Raw genomic sequence first — 27,721 nt, forward strand, 5'->3', positions numbered from 1 at the left:
TGGCCAAGCCCTCTTACCTCACTGGGCCATTTCTCAAATGGCAGAGATGTTTGATGGATGTTCCCATGCGACGGCTGTACGTTGATACAACGCATGCTTTTAGCACGCATGCTGTAACAACGCGGTTTTTATAACGCATTCTTTTACAACGGATAACAGAAAGGGGTGTTGGATAGTGAATATTTTAATTTACTATTCCAACACCAGTCCCCGTTGACACTAGGGAAGGTGTTGGATAGTAAATTAAAAGTATTCCCTATCCTTGAGCGCCCCCCAGAGTCATGCGTTGTAATAGAATGCGATTTAAAAACCGCATTGTAATAGCACTGCGTGCTAAAAGTTGCGTCATAAACGACGTTCCCCAGCGACGGCTGTACGTTGTTACAACGCATGCTTTTAGCACGCATGCTGTAACAACGCGGTTTTTATAACGCATTCTTTTACAACGGATAACAGAAAGGGGTGTTGGATAGTGAATATTTTAATTTACTATTCCAACACCAGTCCCCGTTGACACTAGGGAAGGTGTTGGATAGTAAATTAAAAGTATTCCCTATCCTTGAGCGCCCCCCAGAGTCATGCGTTGTAATAGAATGCGATTTAAAAACCGCATTGTAATAGCACTGCGTGCTAAAAGTTGCGTCATAAACGACGTTCCCCAGCGACGGCTGCACGTTGTTACAACGCATGCTTTTAGCACTCATGCTGTAACAACGCGGATTATGATGAATTTCTGAATTTTGGCATTTAATCTATTATGCTCAGGAGTGCACAATGTAGTCATAGATTGGTGGGAGCAAAGCTTGTGTTTGTGTCCTAATTTGGATTAAACACTTTAAAACATGGATTGCAAGGTTGTATTATGAGCAGGATTTATGGCAACTGGTATGTTCCCTGTATTTCCGAACACACCATAGTGTTTTGTGTTTACCTACCTCTTGCTTTATTAATCTTAAAGTCACTGTAACGAGTTTAGGGAAGTGGGATGTACCTCTCTGAAGGGGGAAGCACGTGTTCCTCTGCCAGCATGCTAGATGCTTTCCTTAAGCTTGCTAGTGTCCTTCTTTTCGTGGTTCGGTATAAAGAAGCTCAATTAATGCAAAGCCATTTCAGCCATCTGTACCCCGTTCGGGCTTCCCCCCATCAGAAAAGGCCACTGGTAAGGCAGAGGGATTGAAACCATTTGAATTTGTTGTTCTTCCAGCAAGGTAGGTGGATGGGGGAACGTCGTTTATGACGCAACTTTTAGCACGCAGTGCTATTACAATGCGGTTTTTAAATCGCATTCTATTACAACGCATGACTCTGGGGGGCGCTCAAGGATAGGGAATACTTTTAATTTACTATCCAACACCTTCCCTAGTGTCAACGGGGACTGGTGTTGGAATAGTAAATTAAAATATTCACTATCCAACACCCCTTTCTGTTATCCGTTGTAAAAGAATGCGTTATAAAAACCGCGTTGTTACAGCATGCGTGCTAAAAGCATGCGTTGTAACAACGTACAGCCGTTAAATAATGGTATGTTATGGTATTTATGTATGCAAACACAAGGAGATGATGGACGGAGCGCTGAACCTTTTCAGACACTCACCCCCAGTCACGATCTGGGTGGAATCCATCATCATTCTTTAGCTCACTTCGCCACCTCAGTTCAGATCCAGTTATATGCAAATCAGCCTTGACCCTGTGCCTCATGGGAACAGTCCAGCCTGAACTGCCAAGCCATGTCTTCTCTGGACCGGAAACAAGCATCCTGGAATTGATATAAAATAAAAATAGGAAGGGTGCTACTATAATTCCTTGCCTAATGCCTCTAACGGCTGTACGTTGTTACAACGCATGCTTTTAGCACGCATGCTGTAACAACGCGGTTTTTATAACGCATTCTTTTACAACGGATAACAGAAAGGGGTGTTGGATAGTGAATATTTTAATTTACTATTCCAACACCAGTCCCCGTTGACACTAGGGAAGGTGTTGGATAGTAAATTAAAAGTATTCCCTATCCTTGAGCGCCCCCCAGAGTCATGCGTTGTAATAGAATGCGATTTAAAAACCGCATTGTAATAGCACTGCGTGCTAAAAGTTGCGTCATAAACGACGTTCCCCTTATTTAACATGCCATATTCTAGCATACCACATGCATTTATCAGAAAGATGAACTTGTGCCTGGGTATGATAATTTCGTATTGCTAAGTGTGTTGTGTTGTTGAGCATTAACACATTGGTAGATTCTATAAAACGGGTGCTTGCCGATGCAAAAAATCTTGATGCATTCGGCCTACATGCGGCCTACATGCGGCCTCTAACTCCTTGACATTGCTTCCCCGTCCCAGATTACCAGGGTATCTCCTCCGCCACTTTACACTCACCACAACCAGAAAGGTTTCTGAGTGAGTCTGTTTGAGGGGAATAAACGAGTTATGCTGTGTCTCTTTTATTGATGATTTCGTCAACCGACATGACTGACATTTTCAGATTATTTCTGCCCTGTGCCAATCCAGTTTCAGTAGGGATTGAGGAAATAAAGAGAGTGAAAGTTGAAAAAGTGTCTTTCCCTCCCTCTCGACGTTCTATCCAGTTACCATAGGTTTTTAATGTAAGGAGACTGAAATGGAAGAAGAGGGATTTACAGAGAATAGCGTATTTATTGTAGCAGCAGCACCACTGCACTTAGAGTACTATACTGTGTGGCACCATGGGGGGCTTGGGGGAGGGAGCCGACCGCCGGGAGGTCTCCTCCCCCGGGCGGTTTGGGAGAGCTGCGAGGGGTGTCCCTTTAAGAGGGACAGAAGTTTCTAGAATTGGGCTGGTCCAGTAGGACCAGAATAGCCCAATTATAAACCCCCCGCCCACTGCCTACCAGCCACCATTTTAGGTTTGGTGACCTGGTGGCTAGGTGGGCTCATAGCTTTTTTGTGGTGCGTTTATTGTGAGTTGGTTATTAGGCTATTGTCTTTAACTTCTTCTTGCTAGTTTACCATGGAAGACTCTCGTGTTGTGGAAGCGATGCGGCTGCTGGCTGAGGCAGGGCGCATGGATTTACTTTCTGGAGGTGTGCCGGCGCGTCCCCAGCGCCAGGCCTCCGCTGGCGTGGGGGCGGCGGTGCTGGCGTGCTCGTCGCCGAAGAGGAGACGCCCGAGCCAGGTAAGCGAGAGGGGCCGGTCCCGTTCGAGGAAGCCGGCCCCTCAGAAGGCTGCGCGTGTGTTTTCTAGTGAGGCGGCAGCTCCGGCGTTACGCGGCTCTTCTGGTGAGGGCGGTAGGGGGACGCGCGTAGCTCCAGAGTCTCAGGTAGGTGTTGCGGTGGGGGCGGGGGGTGCTCCGACTACGTCTGGCGCTTTGGTGGGGCAGGCTCATATGTCCAGTGACGCGCTGCCGCCCCCCCCGTTATTTCAGGCTGCCGCTCCCCCTTTCTCTGGTCCGGTGATTTCAAGGGCCGCCTCGGCGGGAGGGCGGGGTAGGGGGGGCAGGGGAGGGAGCAAAAAGCGCTCCGCTTCGGACCCGCTGGTGGAGCGGCGGGCGCAGCATGAGGAGCCCGCCCCGGCTCGTAGCGCGCGCAGAGGCTCTGTTCCATGTGTGGTGCAGGGATCAGGCCAGGAGCGTTTGGTGCACGGGGTTCAGAATGTGCAGTGGGCTGTTGAGGACTCTCAGTTTGCTCCTGAGGCGGCACATATATTGTTGGGGTCACCTCCCGGCTATGTGGTTTTTGAGAGGCAGGCTGGGGAGACGAGGGAGGCAAACGTGGTTTTTTCTCATGGTGAGTTGGACTGCGAGGATGTGGCACCTGTTAGGCATCAAGCTGTTTTGGGTCAGGCTTCTGATACTGGCATGAGGGATGTGGAGGGCAATGTGGGTAGCCCATTGTTGTTTTCTACCCCTGGCTCCGCTGAGGGTCCTGCTTTGTCTGTGGGGGGGGGCTCGAGGGGAGAGGGTGAATGGGCACAGATGGGTGAAGGGAGTTCTGTTTCTGGTTTGGTTTCAGGGCAGGAGGTTTCCGGGTTGGGTGGTTTCGGTGCTTATGGTTTCATGGAGTTGGATGTCAGTTTGCAAAAGGAAGGCAGGAGCATATCGCAGGTGGGCCGTGCCCCACTGCCTTGTGATACTAGTGTGGCAGGACGTACACGCGGTGCAGGGATTTCAGGGTATGGAAGGACGGTCGTGGGTGCAGGGGCAGGTGTTTGCCAACCTGTTATGAGTGGTTCAAGGGGTTCTGGTTTGCATGGTTCTAGGATGGGGCCGACTGGGGGTTTTCGGCAGGGGCGTGTTGGGCCTGTTTTAGGGGCTGGGGAGGTCCCAAATTGGTCAGGTGAGGTGAGAGGCCCATATGTTATGTTTGGTTCCCCTGGGTGGGATCATTTTGGTACTGCAAGTTTGGCGCAACGTGGTTTTCAGACGGTGGGTGAAGGTCAAGTTTGGGGCGCGAGGGCCCCTCTTCTGGCTTCCTCTCCGTCGGAGGCAGAGGGTAACTTGGACGTGAGCGATGAAGATGAGGTGATTGGTGATTCTCCGGTCCGGGGACGCCCTATGAGGGGTTGTCCTAGAGGGAGTTCTTTGGACAGGTTGCAAGGGAGGGTTGTTGAGGATAATTTGCAGAGATCCAGGTCTGTTTCAGGTGTTGTTTTCAGGGACCCTAGCACACCAGTCCAAACTTTTTCTTTTCAGGATAGGAATAGGTGCGGAGGTCCAGACTTGGCAGGGCGCGGTCCAGTCCCATCACGCCAAGGGGAAGTGAGGAGAATGCCTAGCGCGGCCCTCTCTTTTCCACCGAGGGATCCCGCCGCGGCCAGCACACGAGGGTCTGGCGTGACCCCGCTGGCCCCAACGAGTAGCAGGTATAGGTGGCAGGCCTTGCCGGCGGCTAAGGAGCTACAGAGTCAACGCACAGGGAGGTACGGGCGTGTACAGCCTGCTCCCCCTCCTGGAGTTTCACAATCATTTAAATGTACGGTGGTTGATACCGGGTTAGGTAAGACCCGTGGTGATTTGTTGCACACTACTGTCGATTCAGTGGTGTTGGACTACGACGAAGACAGTCCTGAAGAAGGTGAAGTGCGGGATCCGGAAAGGGGGGTGCCCTCTCATGTTTCTTCTAGTGTGTTACAGGCTCCAGTGGTCCAAAGTCAAGTGCAAGGGAGAAGAGAGCACGGCCCATCGAGTAGGGCGCCTCGCAGACCGGATGCATTGACCTCGGAGACACGGGCGGAGCCATCGAGAGTGGTCTCTCTGTTGCCAGGTGAGCAATCAGCCACACAGGCCAAACCTAAGATGGTGTCTGTGGGTACCGGTGGTGAAACTGAAGTGATTAGTAGTGATGGCCGTCTGGTCAAAGGTCGATATGTAAAAGACACAGCAGTTGGTACAGATGATGTGGTAGACATTCAGAACACAGTGGTAGGTCATGTTATGGCTGGTGCTTCCAGCAAGGTTAAAGAGCCTGTGGCCAGTAAAGAATTAAAAATCAAAAAACTGCCTTACATGGGGGTTACGAAACCATTAGGTGCTCATCTCATGTTAAGTACCAAGGAACGAATTTGGAATGGTGAGTATGTGGAACTACTGAAGCTACTCCACAGAGAAGTCAGGTCCAAAGAGGGGTCTAAGGAGGAGGAGTTTGAGCTGGCAAAACGCCCCAGAGTGCCTTTAACTATTGAAAACTGGACAGCTGCATTTTTGATTTATGCCAGTGTATATTGCGAAAAGTTCCCTGAGCGCAGCGTGTCCCTTTTTAAATACATGGACGTCATTCGCAAGGCCCAGATCACCGGGGGTGGTTTTGCTTGGTCTCAATATGATGAGGAATTTCGGGCCAGGATGGCTTGGGACCCGGAAGCTAAGTGGGGGGAGATAGATAATGACTTGTGGCAACACACAATGGGGTCAGCGTCAGGGGGGAAAACCATTTTCACGGCAAGTGGTTTGCCGTTAGTTTATCGGCCCTTTCAGGGGAAGCCCACCCGGGGAGGGGTGGGGGCCACTGCAACCTTGTACTCAGGGTCTGGTTTCTGTTGGGAATTTAATAGGGGCTCCTGTACCAGGGAGTATTGTAAATTTAAACATGAATGCTCAGGCTGTGGTAAGAAACACCCGTTGTCCAAGTGTTGGAACAATCAGTCATCAGAGGGTACACAGGGAAAGCAAACAGTTTCAGGACCATCAAATACGACTTCACAGTTTTCAGGAGGAAGGGGATACAGAGGTGCTAAGGGTGCTGGGTCCAAGGGCTCGTACGCCAGTTAATTTAGAAAGGCTGCGCATTGCCCTCCATGGTTTCGAAGATCAGTCGGCAAAAGTTACACTGTTGGAAGGTTTTCAGTTTGGGTTCCGACTCGGTTACTTAGGTGCTAGGGACCGGAGGTGGTCTGCCAATTTAAAATCAGCTTCTGAACATGCCACAGTGGTACAAGACAAGCTTAATAAGGAGGTACATGAAGGGAGGATGGCTGGCCCTTTTCACGATTGGCCGATCCATAACTTGATTGTTTCACCGGTTGGAGTTGTCCCGAAGAAAGAACCGGGACAGTTTCGCCTGATCCAACATTTGTCATGGCCTGAAGGGTCGTCTGTTAATGATTTCATTGACCCAGAGGCAGTGTCTGTCTCTTACTCTTCGGTTGACGTGGCCATGTCACTTGTAGTGACAGCGGGCGCAGCCGCTGAGATGGCTAAGTGTGACATCAAGTCTGCTTTTCGGCTATTGCCTGTCCACCCGGACGATTGGAGCCTTTTAGGTATTCAGTTCAATGGTAAATGGTACGTGGACAAGGCGCTGCCGATGGGCTGCTCTATATCATGTGCTTTGTTTGAGTGTTTTAGTACTTTTCTGCAATGGTATTTTTCCCATCAGTCTGGTCATACCCTGGTAACACACTATCTCGATGATTTTTTCTTTGTCGGATCCCCGGGCTCCGCGGAGTGCCAGAAGGCTCTGGACACATTCCAAGGGCTCATGGAGGATTTGGGAGTTCCTTTGGCTCCCGAGAAAACAATGGGCCCTGCCACTGTCCTATCATTTTTGGGTATTGAAATAGACTCTGTGGGTATGTCTGCTCGACTGCCGGAGGACAAAAGGGTCAACATGATTGATTTACTGGATGTGATGTTGTCAAAGAGAAAAGTGTTGGTGAAAGAGATTCAAGTGCTTTTGGGTCATTTGAACTTTGCCTGCAGAGTGGTGAGAGCGGGCAGGACCTTTTGTAGGAGACTGGGCAGGGCTTTGGCAGGTCATCATTTGCCCCACCATCGTGTTCGTCTGTCTGCTGGTGTCAAGGAGGATTTGAGAATGTGGAAGTTTTTCCTGAACTCCTTCAATGGTGTCCCCTTGGTCAGAGAGGTTGACTTTCAGTGGGATGTACAAATGTTTTCGGATGCTGCTGGCAGTGATGGTTTTGGGCTCTTCTGGAATGGCAAATGGTGTGCAGAACGTTGGCCCGATGAATGGTTGAATGGAGGTCGCAGCATCACTTTCCTAGAACTTTTCCCCTTATTGGTCGCCTTGACACTGTGGGGGGAGGAATTGGCGCACAAGAAAGTGCTGTTTCGTGTGGATAACATGGCGGTGGTGGAGATAGTGAATCGCCAATCGGCCAGGGACGGACAAGTGTTGAAACTTATGAGAGTTTTTGTTCTTGGTTGTTTGAAACACGATATTCATTTTCGTGCGTTGCACATTCCTGGCGTGGACAATGACATTGCGGATGCTCTGTCTCGTTCACAGTGGGGGAGATTCCGTGGACTGGCGAAGGATGCGGACAGATCCCCGACTCCAATGCCGAGTCATCTGTGGCAAGTCGGCGAGGTCGGGTCGTTCAATTGGTGGTAGGTTCTCTGTCTGTGTCCACGCGTTCTGCGTATTCCCTTGCGTGGAAAGAATTTCTGGAATCTGGTGCTGTCAGAAGGGAGGATCTGTCGAGTCGGTCGGATGATGTGGTCAACTTTATACTGGACCTCATGGATAAGGGTTTGACCAAAGTAACCATTGCTGGGAAACTGGCGGGGATTGCTTTCATGGGGAAGTTGTGGTGGGGCTATCCTCCATCTGCGGGGGAAATTGGTAGAAGGATGCTTGAGGGCTGGGCCAGGGAGCAAGGGCACATTGGTAGATCCAGAGCCCCTATATCTTGGCAAGTTCTTGCCAGGTTAATTACGGTTTTGCCTTTAGTTTGTTCAGATGATTTTGAGGCATGTCTTTTCTCAATGTTGATGGCTTTCATGTTTTTTGGTGCTTTCAGGGTATCTGAGTTGTTGGGTTCAAAGTATAAGTGTGGATTGTTTTGGAAGGACGTTTTTTGTTATGATGAGGGAGTTCATGTATGGTTGGCCAGTTCTAAAACGGATCAGACGGGTAAGGGGAAAGGTGTATGGTTACAAGCATGTGCTCCGAAGCTTACTTGCCCTCTACTGCTGGCGCGGCGCTGGCGTTCCTTGTGTGGGGGTGGCGATGAAGTACTGGTTTTCCAACATATCAATGGCACCCCTGTAACATCTTATCAATTACGTATGGTTTTGCGCAAAGCGCTACAGCGCATAGGTCTCGATGGCAATATTTATGGTACTCACTCTTTCAGAATAGGTGCTGCCACTGAAGCTTTTCACAGAAATTGGTCTGAAAGGGATATTAAGCGATTGGGGCGCTGGTCTTCTAACTGTTTCCAGCGTTACGTGAGGAGCTCGGCGGAGGAGGCGCATGCGTCATCCTCCTTCACAGGATTCTAACTCTTTTTTCTTTTTCAGGATCCGTTGCTGGGCCTCGCTCCTCGGTGCTAACGGTCTGGATAGTGGGGCATTCATTTGTCAAGTGGGCCAGAGTCCAGGCGGCGAGGAGTTACTTTGGAGATCTACTTGGTTTCAATGATCGAATGTTTAACGTTCTTTGGAAGGGTAAAGGTGGGATGCTCTGGAGAGAGTTGATCCCTTGTTTGAACAACAACATGGTGGGCGGTGTTTGCCCGGATATTTTAGTCATTCATTTGGGAGAAAATGACCTATGTGCAACGAAAGGGGTAGTCTTGCTGCGAGCTATGAAACGAGATTTAGGCCTCATTAAGGAACGATGGGCTGGGTGTCATGTTTTTTGGACAGAGTTAATTCCTCGCAGGATATGGAGGGGAGCGGTGAATCCCAGGGCTGTCGATCGGGCTAGGAAGAAAGTGAATTCGGAGGTGTCTCGTTGCTGTAGGGGCCTTGGTTTCAGTAGGATTTCACACAGGGACATTAAGTTTGAGTCTGTTGAGTTCTTTAGGGATGATGGAGTTCATTTGTCCCGTGTGGGAATGGAACTTTACTTGTTGGAGATTCGTGAGGTTTTAGCCCGGGCATTGGCCATGCAGCGCTGAGTTTCTGGTTTCTCTTTCGCTTCGCGGTTGGGGGGCAGAAAGGGAGGCGTTTCTTCCCCGCCTACCTTTCTGGGTGGCGGTGTTTTTGGGTATCATTACGGTTTTTAGGCAGATTGCTGGTTGAGTATTAGTTCGAGTATTTCTTTGACAAGTGCTGGGGTATGTTGGTCATGGTTTGACCGTTCAGTTTTGTGAGGGGGGGTATCTGCAGGAGTGCAGGGTCAGGCAGGGTTTATGGTTATGGAGGACCTGACCGTTGTTATTGCAATTGTGGTTGGACGAATAAAGTTTTAACGATGACGTATGTTTGTTTAATGACGAAATGTTTTATTGATGATGTAATTTTATTGATGACGTAATGTTATAATGCTGTTATATTGTTATTGATGTATTGTTGGGAGCGGGAGGGCTCAAATGTTTTAGGGGTGGGGGAGGGTTCGGGGGGCTGAGTTTGTAGGTATTTATTTATTTAGTGAGGCTTAGTTTTGTAAGGCGTTGCCAAGGTTTGTGTTTGTAATGTGCACCTGTGTCTTAATAAAGCGGCCTTTTACACACACAAACAACTTTTGGTCTACTTTTCTCCCACCCCTCGCCCTCTCTCCCAAGGGGGGCTTGGGGGAGGGAGCCGACCGCCGGGAGGTCTCCTCCCCCGGGCGGTTTGGGAGAGCTGCGAGGGGTGTCCCTTTAAGAGGGACAGAAGTTTCTAGAATTGGGCTGGTCCAGTAGGACCAGAATAGCCCAATTATAAACCCCCCGCCCACTGCCTACCAGCCACCATTTTAGGTTTGGTGACCTGGTGGCTAGGTGGGCTCATAGCTTTTTGTCCCACCCTCCCTCCCTCAATTTTTCGCTTTAATGCTCCTTTTTTCCCCTCGCAGCCCAGTTTTTTCCCATTTTTGGTGGTTTTTGCCCCTATTTTCTTTTTAAGTAAAAGGCTGTTTTGTGGCTACCGGTGTGCAGGGGTTGTTTCTCTTGTATTTGTATCCGTCGCTAGACACAGGTGCTGTGCGGTGTTTTTGGGTATCATTACGGTTTTTAGGCAGATTGCTGGTTGAGTATTAGTTCGAGTATTTCTTTGACAAGTGCTGGGGTATGTTGGTCATGGTTTGACCGTTCAGTTTTGTGAGGGGGGGTATCTGCAGGAGTGCAGGGTCAGGCAGGGTTTATGGTTATGGAGGACCTGACCGTTGTTATTGCAATTGTGGTTGGACGAATAAAGTTTTAACGATGACGTATGTTTGTTTAATGACGAAATGTTTTATTGATGATGTAATTTTATTGATGACGTAATGTTATAATGCTGTTATATTGTTATTGATGTATTGTTGGGAGCGGGAGGGCTCAAATGTTTTAGGGGTGGGGGAGGGTTCGGGGGGCTGAGTTTGTAGGTATTTATTTATTTAGTGAGGCTTAGTTTTGTAAGGCGTTGCCAAGGTTTGTGTTTGTAATGTGCACCTGTGTCTTAATAAAGCGGCCTTTTACACACACAAACAACTTTTGGTCTACTTTTCTCCCACCCCTCGCCCTCTCTCCCAAATTACGTGCATTGCTCTTTGGTTATTGAGAAGTACCACATACCCCAACCCACCCACCCCCCCCCCCCCCGCCCCCGCCCCCCTCCCCCAACTCTTGCCTCTTTGACTTTGGGCTGACAGTCGCACTAACCTGCCAGGGTAAAATATAATTTTCAGTTGGTGGCATATGTGACGTAATCGCATAATTAGTGCGCGGTAAAGCCGCACCATGCAGAATGTTAATCAAACAGCAGACTTTCAGCTGTCCCAGTGCCACCCCCGGGCCCCAGAGTTGAACTACATCAGTTGCAGAGGGTTGTGTGTCAAGGTATAAAAGCTTCGTTTCCAGGATGTTCTGGCACGTCTCCAAGTAGGTGCATGTCTGAAGAGTATGAAGAGAATGTTTATAAGAAAGTTAACTTGCTCCAGGGTGAGAGCGTACACAAAAGTGGGCATCGTAGGTGACTGTTGTAATAGGAATATTTTCTCATCATTAGAACGTTTTCAGACGAATGCAGGGGCTGAAGGGAACACCCAGTTATGGGCTGAAGGGCGGGGATGAGGAGAAACAATATAAGGCTTTTTGACTCTGCAGACTAGCAGATACATGTTTATGATGGGGCTCGTCATCCTACCGCAGGGTGGGGAGTCTTGGGAAGTGATGAGTTTTGATTTCCAGGTATACCTGGGAAGACGCCTGGCAGTTATTTTACGAAACTCAGTGTTGACGCTCACAGCTGAAAGCAACAGAAACATAAATCGGTGTTATTGTTGGGGAGCCATACAGTGGTGGCTGAAATGTGGTAGAGGAGTGATTTTTGGAGTGTGAAGGGCTTGTTGTGTCCTAGCAAGACACAGGCAAGGGTTAAAATGTAAAACTACACTAAACACCCACCCACCACTGATCTCACGATATCACGTGACACAGCTAATAAATAGGGCCGAGCGCTCGAGCTCGTGGCTCATTAACTAACTAAACTACTGATGTCTGTGTCGCAGTTATTGAAGCCATGTGGGCCTAGGGCCCCACGACATAACAGGGCTAAAGTAAATGATCAATGATGCCACATGATCTTTAAGAAGGGAAAGCCGGTCTTCAAATTTAGATGGTGACCTTCACAATTTTTGAAGCTAATTTTCCTTGTGTGTTTTTTTTAATAATTCTCAATCATTCCTTGCAGGGTACATCTTCTCTCAATGGCAACAGGACACGCTTTCTCTCATGGCAGGTTTTGCCCCTTGGTTAACTGTCGACCTAATATTTCATGGATGACAAGTTTTCAGATTGCTTACATGTGGCATTTCCATAGTTTCAGTGAACATATGACTGACATTTTACTGGCAAAAGTGACACTTTGAGTGTGTGCAGGCTAAGATAATTAAAAACCTTATTTGGCGCACTATACCGACTGCACATTACAGTAATTGTTGCACATTTTTAATGCAGTAAGATGTGGGGCAGTTTTTAATGCGCTTAAATATTTCAAGGGGAACTGTTTCTCGGGGGAGAAAGCCCCCAAACGCCCGTCAGTCGGGCTCACTGGCTTCTCTTGCTCCCCAACTTTTATGACCCGCCACTTTGAAATAGCAGCATCCGCCACTGCAGTGCATACATACAAAAACTAAAAAACATGATGCAGACAAGCAGGCGGGCAACTAGAGCCAAATTTCGGGGGGGGGCTGAGAAATATTTTGGAGGGAGCTAATTCTTCCAAACATAGACAAAGTGGCTGTAAGAAGGGGCGAACACACAACAAAAGCCTCATTTACATGTAAATGGTCTTTTAAAGACCTGTTAAGTACTCGGGTACGGCTGCAATTAAATGCTCGCCAGCCCGCGAAGCTGTCTCCGGCCGGACTGACACACACGTCGGGGGTAGGGGAGGTGCAGGGGGGGGGTCTGAAGCCCCTTGAGCCCAATGGGTGTTGTGTGCCTGCAGACAAGCGTCTGCGTCCCCTCCTGTAATACCAAAGTGCCCCGGTGGTGCACAAAGCGGACGCAAACGCCCATTGCACCATGGGCACTTTTATAAAATAACCCTGGGAGTTTTAGCACCGGCCAGATAACGTATGCAACAAATCTCCTCCTTTCTAATGAGTTTCAGGTGAATCCATGATAGACAGAGCAAGTCCTGGAATGCCAAAATAGTTGAAACATGAGTGGGAAATAACTGCACTATGAATACATTGAACAGCATTTAGCATAATGCAGTGCCTGAAGACTGATACACGATGTTTGTTGGCTGCCTGTGGTCCACAAAGGGGACCCTCTTTGAGGGCGGCCACCTTAGTGCCACATGAGGGCAAACAAGCCAGTCTAGTCGCTGGGGGACCCCTGGGGACCATGCTGCGTCATTTTCGGGTAGGGGTGGGCGGGGGTGCAGTATAAGTGCATCTCCCTGCCCACCTGGTGGCCTCTTTGTGAGGAACTATGCTTATTTTGGTATTTCACTGCAGTAAGATATAAACTGTACATTGGCACCCTTGAATGGAAAGAAAACTCTTCTCTGATTGATGGGACATACCATGAATCATATAAGGCGATGTCAGACTGAGCACATTTCGGACTCTTAAAATAACTGAAATGCGAGTAAACAGCACTGCATCTAACATAATGTACTGCAGGAAGACTGATGCAACATGGCCGACTGCAAACCAGGCCAGTGAAATGGTTATAGAAGTTTTTCCTTATCAAGCGGCAACCAATTGGTTGTCTGAGATGATGGGATACACCACACTTCGACTCCTTGTTTGGTATTTTATATAGTATTTCTCTCATTAATGGCAACAACTATGAAACACGTGTCAAGCGAGTTCCAGTACTGAGTGAGTATGTTTTGAACTTTTAATATATATGGTTTGCCTGTAAATGGAATAGTTAAATAAATCAATTGGTTTTTTTGCACTGATCCATGCACACCGCGAATGTCTGACATAATATCGACAGACAGAATATCGACATACAAAAATATCGACACAAAAATATCGAAATCAAAAATATCGGAGTCATATCTTCATAAAGGTAAGTACAAAAATATCGAAAAATTAATATCGTAGTACAAAAATATCGAAATTAAAAATATCGTTTTTTAAATGTATAAATAATAATGTAAAAATAATTTTAAAATACATATAATTTTACAAATATTAAATAAAAACATTAAAACATAATTAAAAAATTAAAACTAATACATATACATTTAAAATAAATTAAAAACGGAATAATTTAATATATTTTTATTTTTTTTAATTTCATTTAATTGATTTAATTTAAATATAAATTTATTTTATTTTTACCCTGTACGCCTGTACCCCAAAAACCCAAAACTGACCCTGAACCCTAAAAATACCCCTTTACCCAAAAACCCAAAACGGACCCTGAACCCTAAAAATACCCTTTTACCCAAAAACCCAAAACTGACCCTGAACCCTAAAAATACCCCTTTACCCAAAAACCCAAAACTGACCCTGAACCCTAAAAATACCCTTTTACCCAAAAACCCAAAACTGACCCTGAACCCTAAAAATACCCCTTTACCCAAAAACTGAAAACTGACCCTGAACCCAAAAAATACCCCTTTACCCAAGAACTAAAAACTGACCCTGAACCCAAAAAATACCCCTTTACCCAAAAATTGAAAACTGACCCTGAACCCTAAAAATACCCCTTTACCCAAAAACTGAAAAGTGACCCTGAACCCTAAAAATACCCCTTTACCCAAAAACTGAAAACTGACCCTGAACCCTAAAAATACCCCTTTACCCAAAAACTGAAAACTGACCCTGAACCCAAAAAATACCCCTTTACCCAAGAACTGAAAACTGACCCTGAACCCTAAAAATACTCCTTTACCCAAAAACTGAAAACTGACCCTGAACCCTAAAAATACCCCTTTACCCAAAAACTGAAAACTGACCCTGAACACTAAAAATACCCTTTTACCCAAGAACTGAAAACTGACCCTGAACCCAAAAAATACTCCTTTACCCAAAAACTGAAAACTGACCCTGAACCCTAAAAATACCCCTTTACCCAAAAACTGAAAACTGACCCTGAACACTAAAAATACCCTTTTACCCAAAAACTGAAAACTGACCCTGAACCCTAAAAATACCCCTTAAAAAAACTAAAACATATAAAATTTAAAATATTATTATATACTTACCTATACTTACGTTGTAATGGTATGCGTTGTAAAGGTACCTGCGTTGTAAAAACATGCGTTGTAAACACATGCGTTGTAATGGTTTTTGCAATGTAAAAATTTCGTTGTAATGGTAGTGCGTTGTAAAAGTTGCGTTGTAAAGGTTGTTTCCCCGGTGGATAGCGTAGGGGTAAAAATTACTATTCACACTCCAGAGGGTGCAACAGTAGGGAAAGCGTTAGATAGCATGGGGGTAAAAATTAATTCCCACACTACTCCCACTTTAACACACAACACACTACACATATAAAAAAGACAATTAATATAAATTTCAATTAATCAATTAATAACAATTAATATTACTAAATTGATGTAATTATAAATGAACTAAATAACACATATTAATTACTAATTAATTAACAATAAATACCAAAGAAAATTACAATCTCTTTAATTAATTACATTTAATTATATCACACCCTATCCCCCTATAGACACACAACCCACTACACAGAAATAAATCATATCATTTATTCACTTAATAATTCTTAATTACCAATTAATTATTATTTAACAATAACAAAAAATTAAATATATTAGCACATTAACTCTAAATAATTTAATTACATAATTAATATTATTTAATTACCAATTAATTATTAATTAACAATAACAACACATTAAATATATTAGCACATTAACTCTAAATAATTTAATTACATAATTAATATTATTTAATTATCAATTAATTATTAATTAACAATAACAATAAAGTAAATATATTAGCACATTAGCTGTAAATAATTTAATTTACTAATTAATATTATTGTTTCCCAATTAATTAATTAACAATAACAAAAAATTATATATAAAAAATTACTCTAATTAATGTAATTAACTAATTAATATTAATTAATTACCAATTAATTATTAATTAAAAATATGTACAAAATTATATTAAATAATTAACTAATTAATATTAATTAATTACCAATTAAGTATTAATAAAAAATATTTACAAACATATATTAATTAATTAATTATTATTAAATTACTTCCCACCCTATTCCCCTATAAACCCACAACCCGCTCTGATGCTAAAACGCAAAATGTAAACAAATTTACAAATTTTCAAACATACATTACAAAACATGTTTAACAAACATATAAACAACACATTAAAATACATAACACTAAACAAAATTTCGATATTAGTAAAATTCGATATTAGTAACATACATACCTTAAAAAAACGATATTCTGTCTGTCGATGTTTTGGACATCGATATTCTATACTATCGAAATTAAAACATCGATATTATTGTATATCGATATTTTAATTTCGATATTTTGTCTCACTACCGCACACCCCGCAGTCCTGCATAGATTAGTCATACCAGCCGTCATTATTGCACATATCCTTAATGCTTTCTTCATCATGGAGATCTGGATCGCTTCTACCTTCAGTCACATTCTCAGCATCCTATTCCACACATGCTACAGTATCTAGGACAATAACTGACCCAACTGAACAGGCAGAGGTTTCTCAGTTACCTCAGGATCCACACATCGGTGCATGTTGCAGGTGCAGCAAACCTTCAGCATCTTCACGCTTTTCTCCTGCAACCTTCTGTGGCCAACAGTTCTCACTGTCTTCTACCAGCTCCTTTTACCTACCAACTAACCAGCTCTAGCTTTTCCTGAATGATAACCAGGCTCAACATCTCACCTTCGTTCTGCTGCTTAAACAATATCTTCCTTAGTTAACTCCGCCTCCCATGTGATACAGCCAATCACAACATGAAGGATGCCTTTTTCAGTCTTCCAGAATCAAGTAGGACCAAACAGTCTGTCGCATGACCAACTCACATCAAAAGTACTGCCCTGCACTTCATCTCTTCATCAAGTACACAAACATAATACACAAAATACGGACTGTATGGATCACACAGGCACTATTTTCAACCTGCACCACACTAATCCTGCCCTTTGAGGATAACCGAATCCTATCCTTTGAGGACAATCAAAACCAATCAAAGAAGAATGTTTTTACTTGAAGAACCTTCCTATAAATACACTTCATGAGGTCCTATTAAGGTTCTTCCCGACTATGGATGCCTCCAATGGTTCTTTCAAATCCCTCCAAAATCCCAATCTTCAAAAGTTAAAAAATTAGCACCAGACCAGGGTTCATCACTCATACAACATACAGTAAGCACTCCAGGGCCTATTCAAAAAGTTAAACTTACTCATGAGTAAATCTACACGTGTAAACTTGCTCTTTCACTTTATTACTTTTGGCTATTCGCCATTTACTAAAAAGTTTCAACATACATGTCATCATCCCGGAATTCAGGCGGTGGAGCCTAATTTACATTTGTAATGTTACTGCTATTTTCATACATCGGTGGATATCACCTCACTAAGAGCCGAGCTTTTGCTACGGTAAAGTATTGATAAAAGTAAAAACAGATTATTAAATAGCTAACATACTTTAATGAAAAATACTAATGTAAATTAATTTTATGTGTTTATTTTAAATGTACATCATTAAAAAAATGCTATAGTACTATTAATGGAGTTTTGAAATGCTATTTAATACGGTCACAATTAAATTGCAAATATGTTTTAAAGATTACTTACTAAAATAACACCTTGGGTAAAATGTTTATCTTTTTTTGTATATATGTACATTAATGTTTTTATTAAATAAAGGTTATTAAAAATATTTTTAAATAAATAATATGTTTGCTTTTTTTAAAACATTTATTTTAATGCATATATTTTTTAAGAAGTCGAAATAATTTAGTTTCACTTATAATGATTTCATATTGGGTGTTATGTTAAGTCCCTACCTCCATTACTTTCTATGGGAGGGTGTTGTAGTGCCAGTGGTCGGCCATGTGTCGTGCTGGACTTCCTCCCGGTCTGAGCTGCAGTACACTAACTATTGTTTTGCAGTCTTTTTATGTTTTTGGGCTGAAGTAGCTTTAGAAGTGCAGTTTGTGAAGAGGAATACGTTTACTATTTTATGAAAGAGTGTACGGGCCTTACTAAACCTCTTCATATCCCTCCCTTGACTCCTCCCTGAAATCCTCCCAGAACCCCTCCTTACTCTTCCTAAAGGCAACTCATCTCAGAAGCAAAAGAAGTGTATCCAAGTCCATAATTAAGAATGCTTTCTACAAACGTAAATAACTATCAATGCTACATGGATTGTATTAATCTCACTCATTACCACTCTGAAACACTCCGGGGAATAGTGCACTGATTTTACCAACTTTTAGAAAATACGAAGATAAACAAAATCAGACAACAATTTATCAACACATAAGCACTGGCCACTCCTGACTACCACCTCTCAATAAGGATGAATATACCCACTTTAACACATTTCATATCACCAATCTCACTAAGCACTTCAACGCACTGAAGAGTGCTTCCTAAGAAGACTGCATTGTAGCAGCTTCAAATGTGAAGCCAATTTAAGTGAAGGTCATCTCTCGAGTGACTCTACAACCACTTATTGATGTAGTCAATGTATTATTAATGAAGGCATATTTCCCGTTTCTATTATTAATTAGGAAACCTAACTTGGATGCTGATGACCTTGCAAACTACTCACCCATAACCATTTGTCCCTGAATGTAGTCACCCCCAAGTAAACTGTAATACCATGTGCAACAATATCCTCCACGACTACCAATCTTGGTCAGTCCAAAGTGCACCATCCAACTTCTCACCATACTTCAGATAACTAACAAGTAATCATCACTTCTTCTCATCCTACAAATCTTCTCCCCAGCTTTCAATACTATTGATCATCAAATCTACTTAGCACCCTCTTCACAAGAATGGGCTTCAGCAGTATTTTCTTGAAGTGCTTCTAGTCAAAGGGAGCAACAAAATTCATCCAGTCCAGATGAGCTACTTTTAGTTTCAGTTTATCCTCATGACCTCCAACATTTCCCAGGACTTTGTCCTGTCACCAGTAAATTCTATCTCTGTATGGAACCTCTGGGAGTACACCTAGCTTAGAAGGAAATCAGGATTCATCAGCAATCCAATGACTCCCAGCTTACCTAAAAATCTTCTTAGGAAAGACACTACCTATCTGAAGGGGAACGTCGTTTATGACGCAACTTTTAGCACGCAGTGCTATTACAATGCGATTTTTAAATCGCATTCTATTACAACGCATGACTCTGGGGGGCGCTCAAGGATAGGGAATACTTTTAATTTACTATCCAACACCTTCCCTAGTGTCAACGGGGACTGGTGTTGGAATAGTAAATTAAAATATTCACTATCCAACACCCCTTTCTGTTATCCGTTGTAAAAGAATGCGTTATAAAAACCGCGTTGTTACAGCATGCGTGCTAAAAGCATGCGTTGTAACAATGTACAGCCAAAGTCGCTCTCACAATGTGATTTAATATAACAGTCACAAATATGTTTGGCACTGTCAGTATCAATATCATTTACTAATCTTAGATGTCTTCTCTCGCAAAACGTAATCAACCATAGTCCATTGATGAACCATAATCAGGTTTACCAGTATGCAGAATCAGTGGCTCATCCCTTCAATCTTCTTCTTCTCCACCACGTAAGAAATCTGAGGTGGGATTCGACAAGATGAAGAGCTGCCGCTGTCACTTATTTTCCTCAAATACCTTAATAATATCTGCGCCTTTTGGGCAGTTAGTAACTTGGCTATCACATATGTTCTAATGGAGCACAGATCCAATCCAGATTCAACAAGGAGCCCACTAGAGATTGGTATGTAATGGATTGCTTCAACCATGTCTAAGACTGTATCTTGGATTCCATAGTTACTGCTGCACTACTTATCAATCGAACATCATTCATCAGTTCTTCCCACTTCCCCATTAATAATAGACTAACAAGTAACTCTTGATGCTGACCTCTCTTGTGAATTCTCAGTCGAGAGTGTTGCTATAATGCTTTTGTCTCCTAGGCATAATGGACAGAATCCCCTTCCTGACTGTGGTATCATGTTCTTCATTGCAGTTTTTCTCTGTCATAACCACTCCTCTAATGCCATTTTGGTTTTCTGATGAAGATGGCAGCCAAGTTCCAATGTGTTCAAATTCTCACTGGCAATCACGTCCTGTTCTTAATACCTTCATTAAAGTTGTTATTCTGACTGTTGAGCAAGTACAACACTAACATCTAAACTCTTTACTGTGAACACAAAACATAAAATTACGTGGGTCCTGACCACTTCACTCAACCACCGCTACCACACAAGCCTTCCGGGGATGTGCAGTGATCCGGGGATATAGAAGGGGTGGCAGACACGTGTGCGGCCCATTCCATAAATTTGGTGTGCACCTGTATAATATCTGTGCTTCTAAGGGACTATGCCCCCATTTTCATGGGGCGAGGCCGCATGCAAATGAGGTTATGCTTTTGCTGTTGCACCAATGCCAAATTGCAGATGCGGGTGAAAGGGCAAAGCAAGCCATTTTGGGGGTACTGATTGTTCACCTCATAAGAGTTGGTGCACTGTTAGTGCTCCCCTGGGCGAAGATAAAGAGTTCTTTAGGATACCCCAAAGCATTTCGAGGCAGGCAGGAGATCTTGGTTCCTACTTAATGAACTGTCTGGTGGTCCCTCTGCATTGTAAGTTGGACATGCAGTTTGAGGCTGCCATTCACTTTTCAAGCTACTCTCTCCCAGTGCAGGCCTGGGTTTGCAACTACACCGCAGCAGTCCATATTTTAATGTATAATAGTGTATACTTTCCTGGTCTATTCCTGGTGCACCCAACTAAAGGTGTGTCACAGTGCACTCTGGGAAAGTGTGCAGATCAGTAATTCAGCTCACCTAAAATCTTTATATTTGGGATAGCTTAAGTTTCACTCTTTAGATCTCTCAAGCTCCAGCCATGTGGTACTACTCTCTGCATCCTGAACTCAGACTTACAGAGATGCCAGAAAAAGATGAAACTGAACCTATTTTGGACGAATTAAGGTATGAACACTCCCTATTGGATTGCTTTTGGAATCATTTTCCATCACCTTCTTTCATCTCTGTACCACAAGATAAGGGGTGAGGTATACCAAAGAACTTGATTTAATTACATTGATAAAATCATGTTGCACCCACTTCCTATTCTAAATACCTTAGCCATAATGTATGAAAACAGCATTGTGTTGCTTCCTGTTTCTTCTACAGAGATGTGTCTGACAAGAAGGCATGCCAAGTCATGGACTTATCCTACAAACAGAATTGTGAAATTTTACCTGAGAAGTGTACTTTGTGTTTCAAGTTCACTTTCTCGTTAGACAGCTAAAATTGCCCATTGATTTGGGCATTCGCATCAGAAGCCTTATAATGCGAAAGAAAAAAGAAACTGCAACTGTTTGCTGATGTCAATATTTAGGGTAATTACAGAGGGGGTTCTTTTAGGTAAGTAGGGGAGAGAAAGGTGAGGAGTGTCAAAGATAAATTAGAGAACAGGGGCTGATTTATAGGTGGGATGTAGTCTGGTAAATCTACTTCTAAGTTTCTACCATTGGAAGGTGGGGACGTACGTTCGTGTCCCAGCCACAGTACCCGAATGACAGTCAACTGATTTATGGGCAAATCTCTTCATCTCTTTTGCCTAATTAGGCCAAATGTAATTGTGTACATGTGTATTGTAATTTTGTAATTCAAAGATGTAAATCTCCAATCCACGAACGTCAAGTATTGTACGGTGCTTCACTATTCCCTGGCTAGGTTTGTGTTTGTGCTAAATAATCACATCTATACACACATAGGTGTGTTGGTCTCTTAAGCCCATCCAACACCTGGTCAGTGTTATCATAGGAAATGAGTTGCTTAAACTGATGGTTGTTCACTTCCGTGTGCAAGTGATAGAACCTGGAGATCAGAGTGGAAATTGACTTCCATATCCATGGTGTGTAGCACAGGAAAGTCTGATGTATTTTTGCATTCTTGCGCGCTCTATTCTGAGTCTGTAATGTTGCTTCTGCAGGTGTTGCACTGCCCTGATGATACTTTAATTGTGCTTGCCAAGCATGGTGAAGGGATATATTATACATCATTCAAGGTGATACAGCAGGTGCTCGGGGCCAGCCAGGAAGAATGAGGATGTGTAGAGCGAATCAGTGGAGTTCTTTCATTGTGGGAGAAATACTGACAAACTTCTTTAGCCCCTTGATCAGACTGTCTATGACACAGAGGATCCATTTCAAGGGATTAAGATGGTCTTCTAGATGTTAGTTTGTAACAAGTGGAACCAGAAGCTATATTTATGCAGGTCCTGCACACATGCTCCAGGGAACTAGTGAGAAACACGGTGGGTATGCAGTTCCTAAGTAAGGGAAAGGAAGGTCTTTTCAAACGTGTGCTTTTACACACACTGAAGGATGCCATGCTTCATCACTGGGCCTGTTCCTCGGTGGACCAGCGCTACAATGTCCGATGGGCACCCACGAAGGGGCTCTTTGATGGAGATCTTTTCAGATGAAGCCATTGGGTGAGTGCTGGTGTGTGGGCTGGGTTGTGTAGTGGCTGTGTGTATTAAAATAGGCCCGGAGCAAGGGTAGGACAGACGATTGTTGTTCAGCCACCCTGCCTTCAGAGCAACGACATGCTCTGCCATCCCTGTCATTAATATACCCTATCACTACGGGTCTTCCAACCCGGTATAATCTCACCAGAGGTCTCTCTACTGCGTCTGGTTGTCAGTCATGAGTTTGCGAACCAGACCAGCGGTAGTGCACCACTCACTGTTTTTACTTCATATTCTGTCCTGATGAAGTGCCACCAGACCCGTTAGCGGCTAAGCAGGCATGAAACATGTCGACCTTAGCCCCACACTAGCCCTATAGGATCATTACATCCAAATAGGGCCCACTATTAATTAGGCAAGGGCTCCCTGAGAATAAAGCACTTTTATTTATGACTGCCCTAGACCTATTTTAATACACACACTCACTGCCCTACCCAGCCCACACACCAGCACTCACCCAACTGCTTCATCCCAAAAGATCTCTACCAACGAGCCCCTTCGCGGGTGCCCGTCGGACATTGCAGCACCGGTCCGACAAGGAGCAGGCCGTGTCTTGCCAATGATGTAGCCTGACATCCTTTGGGGTGTGTGAGGCCACACCCGAGAAAAGACCTTCCTTTCCATTCCTTAGGAACGCATAACCATCGTGTTTCCCTTCGAGATGATAGCACATAGGGCATTGCCTTCATTGAGATGTTACAACCATCATAAAGTCGGTCTCATGGAGTCAACCCTTCACTTTATGGGGAGGGTTAGTTCACAACAAGCAGTGTGTGTTGTTTTTTTTCCACAAGGGGTGTTCTGAAGCCAAGACTAGTGTTTTTATTTGAAATTTCAATCGTTTGGCACTGTTTGCATTTCACATGGTGAAGCGGTCATGCTCCGTTGCTGAGGGCGAACCCCTCATTTGTTCTTGATTATTGTCACAGGTAATGAACATGAAATCCAGATTTATTGGGCTAAAGATCAAGAATGTCTTTGTCATCAATGACTGAACTATGTCAAGTCAATCCTTCAGATAGGCTGTACGTTGTTACAACGCATGCTTTTAGCACGCATGCTGTAACAACGCGGTTTTTATAACGCATTCTTTTACAACGGATAACAGAAAGGGGTGTTGGATAGTGAATATTTTAATTTACTATTCCAACACCAGTCCCCGTTGACACTAGGGAAGGTGTTGGATAGTAAATTAAAAGTATTCCCTATCCTTGAGCGCCCCCCAGAGTCATGCGTTGTAATAGAATGCGATTTAAAAACCGCATTGTAATAGTACTGCGTGCTAAAAGTTGCGTCATAAACGACGTTCCCCCCTCTAACCACTTGTATATCACGGGTGAAGTCCCCATATTGTGTATAATGTACTTTAGTTGTAGTATCCCAATGAAGACATCTTACAAGGTCCAGCACAAGATGATCTACACCAGCCTGATCCATCAAGGCCCAAAGCTTCCCCTGTCAACTAGGCCGAAAGCGCAGGAGAAGTCCATAAAGGCCATAGGTAAGGAACCTCTCCTGGCCTTGATGTCCTTCTCCAAATTATGAATTAAATTAGAACTTTTTCTACCATCGCTGGAAGCCATATTGGAACGATGAGATAAAAAGAAGTTTTTCTGCCAAATCCTCCAGTTTGCCAAGGATGACCCGTCCAATAATTTTTGCAATGGAATCTACCAATGATATTGGGCAATACCAAGTCGAATGATTCCAATTACCTTTTTCATAAATAGGTATAATGATAGATTAATTCCAGGAGTCAATAAGGTCAACCATAACCGCTGCTCTTAAGACATTCATAAATAATGGGGCCCAAAAATCATCCTTATCTTTAAATAAATCCACTAGGACCCATCAGGGCCTGGGGCATTTCCATTAGTTGCACTTGAAATTACTTTTGCGACAGATGCCAGAACTAAAACATCGACTAGCCATCCCTTATTTATGGGATAAAGAAGCTAGACTGGCAGTCTTTTCCTGCCCCTCCCCTTTCATTTGCTGGGAGAAATGATTAATCCAGTCCTGCTCTGGTATATGGCACTCAATGCCTAATGCTGATCTATCTATGAAAAAGGGCTGAGTTACTACTTCCCACAACTGTCTATTATCTCTCCACTGGGCAGCCCTCTCCAAATCCTCCCATACCTTATTTCTTATATATTGCTTCCTATCCTCTACTGCTTCTTGCAATTCACCCTGGTTTCCCTAATATCAGAAATCTTACGTGGAATCATATTTTTAGTCATTTTTAATGCCTTAAGAGCTGCTGTCCAGTTTTGGTTGAACAATGATTTGATCAGGTGATTATTGAGATGCTTAATTGTATGTAGCTCACGGGAAACACATTTACTGATTTTTCTTTTTAAAGGAATCGATGGGGCTCATCTAATGAAAGACAACAAAGAATGTTATCATTGGCTTCATTAATTATTAAAACAACTCTTTAGGGTCAATACTATCCCAACTCATTTGTACCCCTTTATTATCCGAATGCCTAAGAGGAGGCGCGATTGTGCCGGCTATATAGGGCAAAGCTGTATAGAAAAACATAGATTAATTGGATTGTGATCACTATGGAGCTTGGGACACACCTCATAATGTACCAGGGACTGGGCCAAATTGGAGGAGAGAGGCACAAAATCTATCGTGCTACCGCTACTTCTCCCTATAAACGTTGGGGGGTTTACAACTCCCTAAACATGAAAGTCTGAGGAAAAATTTAGAATGTATGTTAAAAATTATCTGATTTAAAGCGTTCCCATGAGCTGAATGTATAAAATGGGTAGTATAGGCTCCTTGACTATTTGTGAACCTAAAAAAACGATCCCCACTGTGAATACATTCATTTATTAAAGTTGCCCGCCCATATAATTGATGTGTTAGTTCCTTGCCTTTGCACTGTTTCCAAAATTAACTCCACCAGGTCTTTAACTATGTCTATAGGCTTCACAGAAAATACATTCTAATAAAAATGTATTCATATTATATTCACTGAATTTGGCAATTGTAAAATTAAAATGTGGTAACATGGTCTCATCGCTACTACTTTGACCCTTATGTTTCTAATTGTGCATGACTCAAAATGGCCAAACCTCCCTTCCCTCTTCCTGACTCAAATGGGCTTACCTTCTTACAATACAATTTAAAACCACTAATAGCAATAATGTCCACAGCCCATGTTTCCTGACAGCATGTCATATCAAACTTCTGAATTATACGTCAGCCAGTCCTCATTTCCAAGTTTGCTTTGAATCGCCGGAATGTTCCAAGAAAGAATCTTCAGACTCTGATCATACGTAACCTAATTCCTGATTATATTTGGATTACCTAAAGAATGAACACTAAAATTAATGTTACTAGGAGATTCCAACTGACTAGATTCTAACACTACACTACACTACACTACTGATGGTTGTAACATCAATTGTTTTCAGCTAGACTTAATATTTCTTCATATCGATTAGGATGAACAAAAAATGGTGAGGATTGCAATCTTTGCAGGGATCACTAGATTGGTTCATTTGAAGAAATATAATAACGTGTTGGTGGGGGATAGAAATGGCCTAATGGATATGCCCTTATTTTACTGAGGTGAGAAGGGAGCAAACTTAACCGTGCCAGTAGGAAGCAAACACAAGTTAAATCTCTAAAATGTAAACCCACGCAGTATGTCAACCTTATTTAACCGCCTGTTCACTCCCCATAATCTATATGTTTAACCTAGTTAGATGAAAAATTACTTTAATACATCTTTAATATATACAATAAAAACATACAAAGAGGTAAATTGTTACTTTAGTGTTAAAATCAAAGGAGACGTCTTAATATTCTCCAGGTGGATGAATGTACAAAACAAGATTGTGAGACATTGTGTTGTTGATTGAGCAGGTGGAACTATACTCAGACTACAGCCACAATCCTTGTCAGGGTGAACCACAAAAAGTCACTCAATTAACCTTTGCTTAACCCTTTCGTAGCTTACCACAAACTCAGTCTGGCTCAAATTAAAGGCACTGTGTAAAGTATTTATGCAGCACTTAAACAGCAATAAACTTAAAAGACAATGCAAGAAAAATCCCACACCATTTTAGAAAAATATATTACATTTGAATAAATTATTTGACGCCAAAATGACAAAAATCCAATTAATAGAACTGCGGTTATGAATTTTTAAATTTTAAAGTGAAATATAGTGCCTAAAGTTCAAAGAGTCAACTGCGTACATCTAGACACATGAGAAAAGGTAAAAGTCAAAAGTTATGAAAGACCTCAAGAGAGTGTGGCTAGAATACACAAAGTGGGTTGGGCATGGCCATCATGTACCTTCAGATGTAGAAGAAATGTTTAAGTAAAATATCTGATAAGGTAGAGTTCAGCGGGTCAAAGAAGATGGCAGTGTCCGAGGAAGAGGCATCATCATCGGGGAGCCACTGGGTGAAGTCACTGTGAAGATATCTACATTTGGACTTAGTCTCTTTTTTGTAAGTCAAAAATCTCCAGCAGAAAGAAGGTGCAGGATATAGACAATGAGGGCTCTACGTGGCAGGACATCCTTTTGCGAGGAGCTGCTAGGCAGTATTAACTGCTGAGGAGATCGTAGCGGGAGCTGCTGTGAAGTCAGGCTGAATCGCAATGCACTTTGGGTGGATCAGGAAGCAGGTAGGGCCTGATATCGTCTCCGTTCTCAGAGCGCTTTCTGGTAGAAAATGTATCAAGTCCCAAGTTTCGGATTTGAATTATCTGGGCATCTTGTGCACCACTTTTAAGGGTCCAGTACTGGGGGGGCACCATCTGGAGGGACAGGACTCAGTCAGGTTGGGTCCAGGTGTGGTTGGAGCCTTTTCTGTCCTTAAGGCTCTGATCAAGAGGTCTGCTACCAAGCCCGTGGAGTCACTCTGGAAGTCTTGGGTTGAAGCAGGAAAGTAGGCCTCAAGCAGCAAGGCAGTCCTCTGAGGGTACAATGCAGGCTTTAGGGAGCAGAGCAGACCACTGAAGTACACAGCTGGCCACAGGCAGCAGGGCAGTCCTCTGAGCATCCTCTGCAGGCCCAGAAGTGAACTGAAGAGTAGATCTGAAATCCCTATTTTCATACCTGGTGCCCACTTTGAATTGGAAGAAATATCTGGACTTCTCTCATCCCACAAAAGTATCCAGAATTTCCTGCATCCCTGCACTGGTCCCAGT

At 43.5% G+C, this 27,721-nt stretch overlaps 2 protein-coding genes across 3 annotated transcripts in view; both read left to right on the forward strand.

Annotated features, from left to right (window-relative positions):
• LOC144827366 (cytidine monophosphate-N-acetylneuraminic acid hydroxylase-like) overlaps positions 1-27,721 on the forward strand; it is a 537,565-nt gene that overhangs the window by 50,874 nt on the left and 458,970 nt on the right. The window lies entirely within an intron of this gene.
• Positions 4,627-9,738, forward strand: LOC144827365 (uncharacterized). The gene is made up of 2 exons (XM_078685705.1): positions 4,627-5,236; positions 8,734-9,738. The coding sequence occupies exons 1-2, from the start codon at positions 4,741-4,743 to the stop codon at positions 9,333-9,335; spliced, it is 1,098 nt and encodes a 365-aa protein (XP_078541831.1). The 5' UTR covers positions 4,627-4,740; the 3' UTR covers positions 9,336-9,738.

Source organism: Lissotriton helveticus, chromosome 4_1 (genome assembly GCF_964261635.1).
Source record: "Lissotriton helveticus chromosome 4_1, aLisHel1.1, whole genome shotgun sequence".
Classification (NCBI taxonomy): domain Eukaryota; kingdom Metazoa; phylum Chordata; class Amphibia; order Caudata; family Salamandridae; genus Lissotriton; species Lissotriton helveticus.